A 3,818-nucleotide genomic window follows, 5' to 3' on the forward strand; every position below is an offset into this window, starting at 1 on the left:
TTTTTCTTTTCATTTCTTTCTTTCTTTTCTTTCTTTTTTTTTTTTTTTTGAGACAGAGTTTGTTTTGTTTTGTTTTGCTTTGAGACAGAGTCTTGCTCTGTCGCCCAGGCTGGAGTGCAGTGGCGTGATCTCAGCTCACTGCAAGTTCTGCCTCCCGGGTTCACACCATTCTCCTGCCTCAGACTCCCGAGTAGCTGGGAATTACAGGCTCCCACCACCACGCCCGGCTAATTTTTTGTATTTTTAGTAGAGACGGGGTTTCATCGTATTAGCCAGGATAGTCTCGATCTCCTGACCTCGTGATCCGCCCGCCTCGGCCTCCCAAAGTGCTGGGATTACAGGCGTGAGCCAGCGTGCGTGGCCGAAGCTGCTTTGTTCTATAGGTGGATACCTGAAGGGCCCAGGTTTGCCTCTAAGTCAGCACCACTTTCATTTCAGGAAGGAGACCACTGTGGATGGCGGATGCTGCCTGCAGGACCCAAGACCTGAGAACTGACCAATCAGGCAGCTGGGGTGGGGCCTTGAGAACTGACCAATCAGGGGAGCTTAGGTGGAGCATGGAGAACTGTCAATCGGGGGGGGGGGATTGGGGCAGAGCCTCTAGACCTGTCCAATCAAGGGAGCTGAGGCAGGGCCTGGAAACTTGACCAATTAGGAAAGTCGGGGTGGGGCCTGAAGAACTGCCCAATCAGCAGAGGTCAGGGCTAGCAAGCTGACCAACCAGAAGAGCAGGGACAGAGTCTAAATAACTGTCCAATCAGGGGATTTGGGATGTGACCGGTGAACTCTCCACTCAGAGGTGAGCAGAGAAGAGAACCGTCCAATCAGCCCCAGGGGCGGGGCATTGCTGCCCTCCCTGCTGAGCACTCCCGGCCTGCCCTGAGTGACCACAGGTGTCCACGTTGTGCTCACTGGCACCGGCTGTGAGCCGCGGGGAGCTCCGCAGACAGCTCAGGTCTTGGGTCCTGCAGGACATGGTGAGTGCAGGGCAGGAGCCGAGCCTGAGCCGGAGTCCTGGGAGGGGAGGGTTGGAAGCCGCCAGAACACGCTGAAACTCCCAGGGCAGCTGCCCGGGAGCCCTATGTAGCCTCTGTCCCCGTGTCACCCCCGGGTCCTGCGGGGAGTTTCCTCCCCTGCCCCAGGTCTTCATTCCCTGCAAAGTCGTAGTTGTTAGGACGCTGGGATGGAGGGGAAAGAAAAGACAGAAATGACTCCTGCCCGGTGGGGTCTCACAAAGTTAAATGGAAGAAAAACTAACCCAAAGTCCAAAAACAAAAGCAAACAAACAAAAAAACACAAAGCCCACCCCAGCGAGGCGGTGCAACAACCCCCAAAGCAGAATGCGCTTTAGATGCAAACTTTGGGCCCAGGCCCACGTCCCTGGGCGGGGCGAGGGGTGGACAGGTGGTGCGGGCGCTCCTGACCCCAAAGGCCCGCAGGCCGGACTCCAGGCCAGCCGCCCCTGCCTTGGCCTCTCTCCTTCTAAAGATTGATTTGGTTACTTGAGCCTGAGATTTTTTCAGTCCATGGAACATACAGTGAAGAAGAGACTTTGAAAGATAAAATATTTCCAAGGAGGTGAATTTCAGAAAAAAAATGAAGTTCTCATCTTACATTCCATTTGTTAAAAATTCTTCCGTGCCTTTTTTTTTTTTTTTTTTTTTCCTGTTCCTTTTTTGCACATGTGGTTAAGTTTCTCACATCTGTTGTTTTCTTTTCGGTGATGACAAATGGGATTCCAGGGCTTAGCCCTTGATGGGGCTCCCGGGAAAAAGAATCGCAGAGAAAGAGAGAATATCTCTCTCTTATTATGACACCCCCCGAAATGAATACATTCCTATAAGAAAAAATGTTTGGTGTTTAATTCGGTGTATTACAAAAACTCGCTAAAATATCAGTTATTCTCTTTTTCCAGGGTGGGGAATTTGTAACAGATAATAATTCTGTTCTTTTATTTTTTATTTTTTGAGACAGAGTCTTGCTCTGTCACCCAGGCTGGAGTGCAGTGGCACTCGGCTCACCGCAACCTCCACCTCCCGGGTTCGAGGGATTCTACTGCCTCAGCCTCCCGAGTAGCTGGGATTACAGGGATGCGTGACCACACACAGCTAAGTTTTGTATTTTTAGTAGAGACGCGGGTTCCACCATGTTGGTCAGGCTGGTCTTGAACTCCTGACCTCAGGTGATCCACCCACCTCAGCCTCCCAAAGTGCCGGGATTATAGGCGACAGCCACCATGCCCAGCCCCTTTAATCACTCTTTTGTATTCACTCATAAGGATATATTGTTAGTGTTTATTAGTTCCACTGCTTGCTAGTGACTATTTGGGTATTTTCAAATTTTTTCCATTATGACCAGGGCCACTAAAGACATTATTATATGTGTATCCACTTGAATGTCTTGTTCTCATCTGCTTTGCAGTATACCCTCATCCTCTTCCCCAAGAGCCTGATCCAAAATAATAAAAATTAGCCTGCCTCCCTGAGCTCCGCTGATTGGGCAGTTCTTCAGGCCCCACCCCGGCATTCCTAATTGGTCAGGTTTCCAGGCCCTGCCTCAGCTCCCTTGATTGGACAGGTCTCCAGGCTCTGCCCCAACCCCCGTGATTGACAGTTCTCCATGTTCCACCTAAGCTCCCCTGATTGGTCAGTTTTCTAGGCCCCACCCCAGCTGCCTGATTGGTCAGTTCTCAGGTCACATATAATCGTCTACATCTCAGTTGCTGGTAACTCCATGATGCGTTTTCCTGAGTGAAATAATCAGTCTTCCTCGATTCTTCCTGTTCTGTCTTGCCCCAGCTTGAGCCCATCAGGAAATTGTATATCTCCTCTCAGGCTGGTCCTGCACACGACTGCACTGTGACCACCCAAGGTGACACGCCTGCTTCTCACCTCGTGCGGCTTTCGCCTCCTAGCAGGTGTGCTGGTGTCTGCATCTGCCCCCTATGATCTAGTCTCAACTGTCACATGAGATCACTGCTCTGTGCAAAGGCCTGGAGTCATTCAGAGCCAAAGCCAAAGTCCTTCCTGTGGCTGATGAGTTCCCCACAAAGTGATGTGCCTCACTTCCCGTCACTCGACCCCCTTTGGCTATCACGCCCCATCCCCCTCTGCCCAGTCACACAGGCTCTGGCTGTACCTGAAAGAGCCAAGGGCCCACTCCTTCCTTAGGGCCTAACCTCTGGCTGTTTCTTCCACCCAGAACAATTTTCTCCTTTCTGTATTTTTTCATTGTATACTATATTTGCCATGATTAAAGTGGATCACTTCTGAAAGCTTCTCTTGTTTCTAATTTCAGGGAGCAGATGGCATTTTACTATTTTGGGCTGGGCCCCCATACCTGTAATCCCAGCACTTTGGGAGGCCGAGGCAGGCGGATCAATTGAGGTCAGGAGTTCAAGACCAGCCTGACTGACATGGTAAAACCCTGAGTCTACTAAAAATAAAAATAAGGCTGGGCGCCGTGGCTCACGCCTGTAATCCCAGCACTTTGGGAGGCTGAGAAGGGCGGATCACGAGGTCAGGAGATCGAGACCAGCCTGGCTAACACGGTGAAACCCTATCTCTACTAAAAATACAAAAAATTAGCCGGGTGCGGTGGCGGGCACCTGTAATCCCAGCTACAGGGGAGGCTGAGGCAGGAGAATGGCGTGAACCCAGGAGGCGGAGCTTGCAGTGAGCCGAGATTGCGCCACTGTACTCTAGCCTGGGCGACAGAGCGAGACTCCATCTCAAAAATAAATAAATAAATAAAATTTAAATAAATAAATAAATAAATAAATAATAGTGATGTTTCTAATAAATCTCTGAGTGATATGG

At 50.4% G+C, this 3,818-nt stretch overlaps 1 protein-coding gene across 1 annotated transcript in view; it reads left to right on the forward strand.

Moving 5' to 3' along the window:
- The first annotated feature begins 885 nt into the window (after window positions 1-885).
- The window catches only part of ZNF556 (zinc finger protein 556), a 9,546-nt gene continuing 6,613 nt past the window's right edge, over window positions 886-3,818 (forward strand). Inside the window, exon 1 of the mRNA XM_017884964.1 lies at window positions 886-977. Within this exon, the coding sequence (XP_017740453.1) occupies window positions 975-977 (3 nt within the window). The 5' untranslated portion in view covers window positions 886-974. The remainder of the gene's footprint in view (window positions 978-3,818) is intronic.

Source organism: Rhinopithecus bieti, unplaced genomic scaffold, assembly GCF_001698545.2.
Source record: "Rhinopithecus bieti isolate Rb0 unplaced genomic scaffold, ASM169854v2 scaffold_13262, whole genome shotgun sequence".
In the NCBI taxonomy this organism is placed as follows: domain Eukaryota; kingdom Metazoa; phylum Chordata; class Mammalia; order Primates; family Cercopithecidae; genus Rhinopithecus; species Rhinopithecus bieti.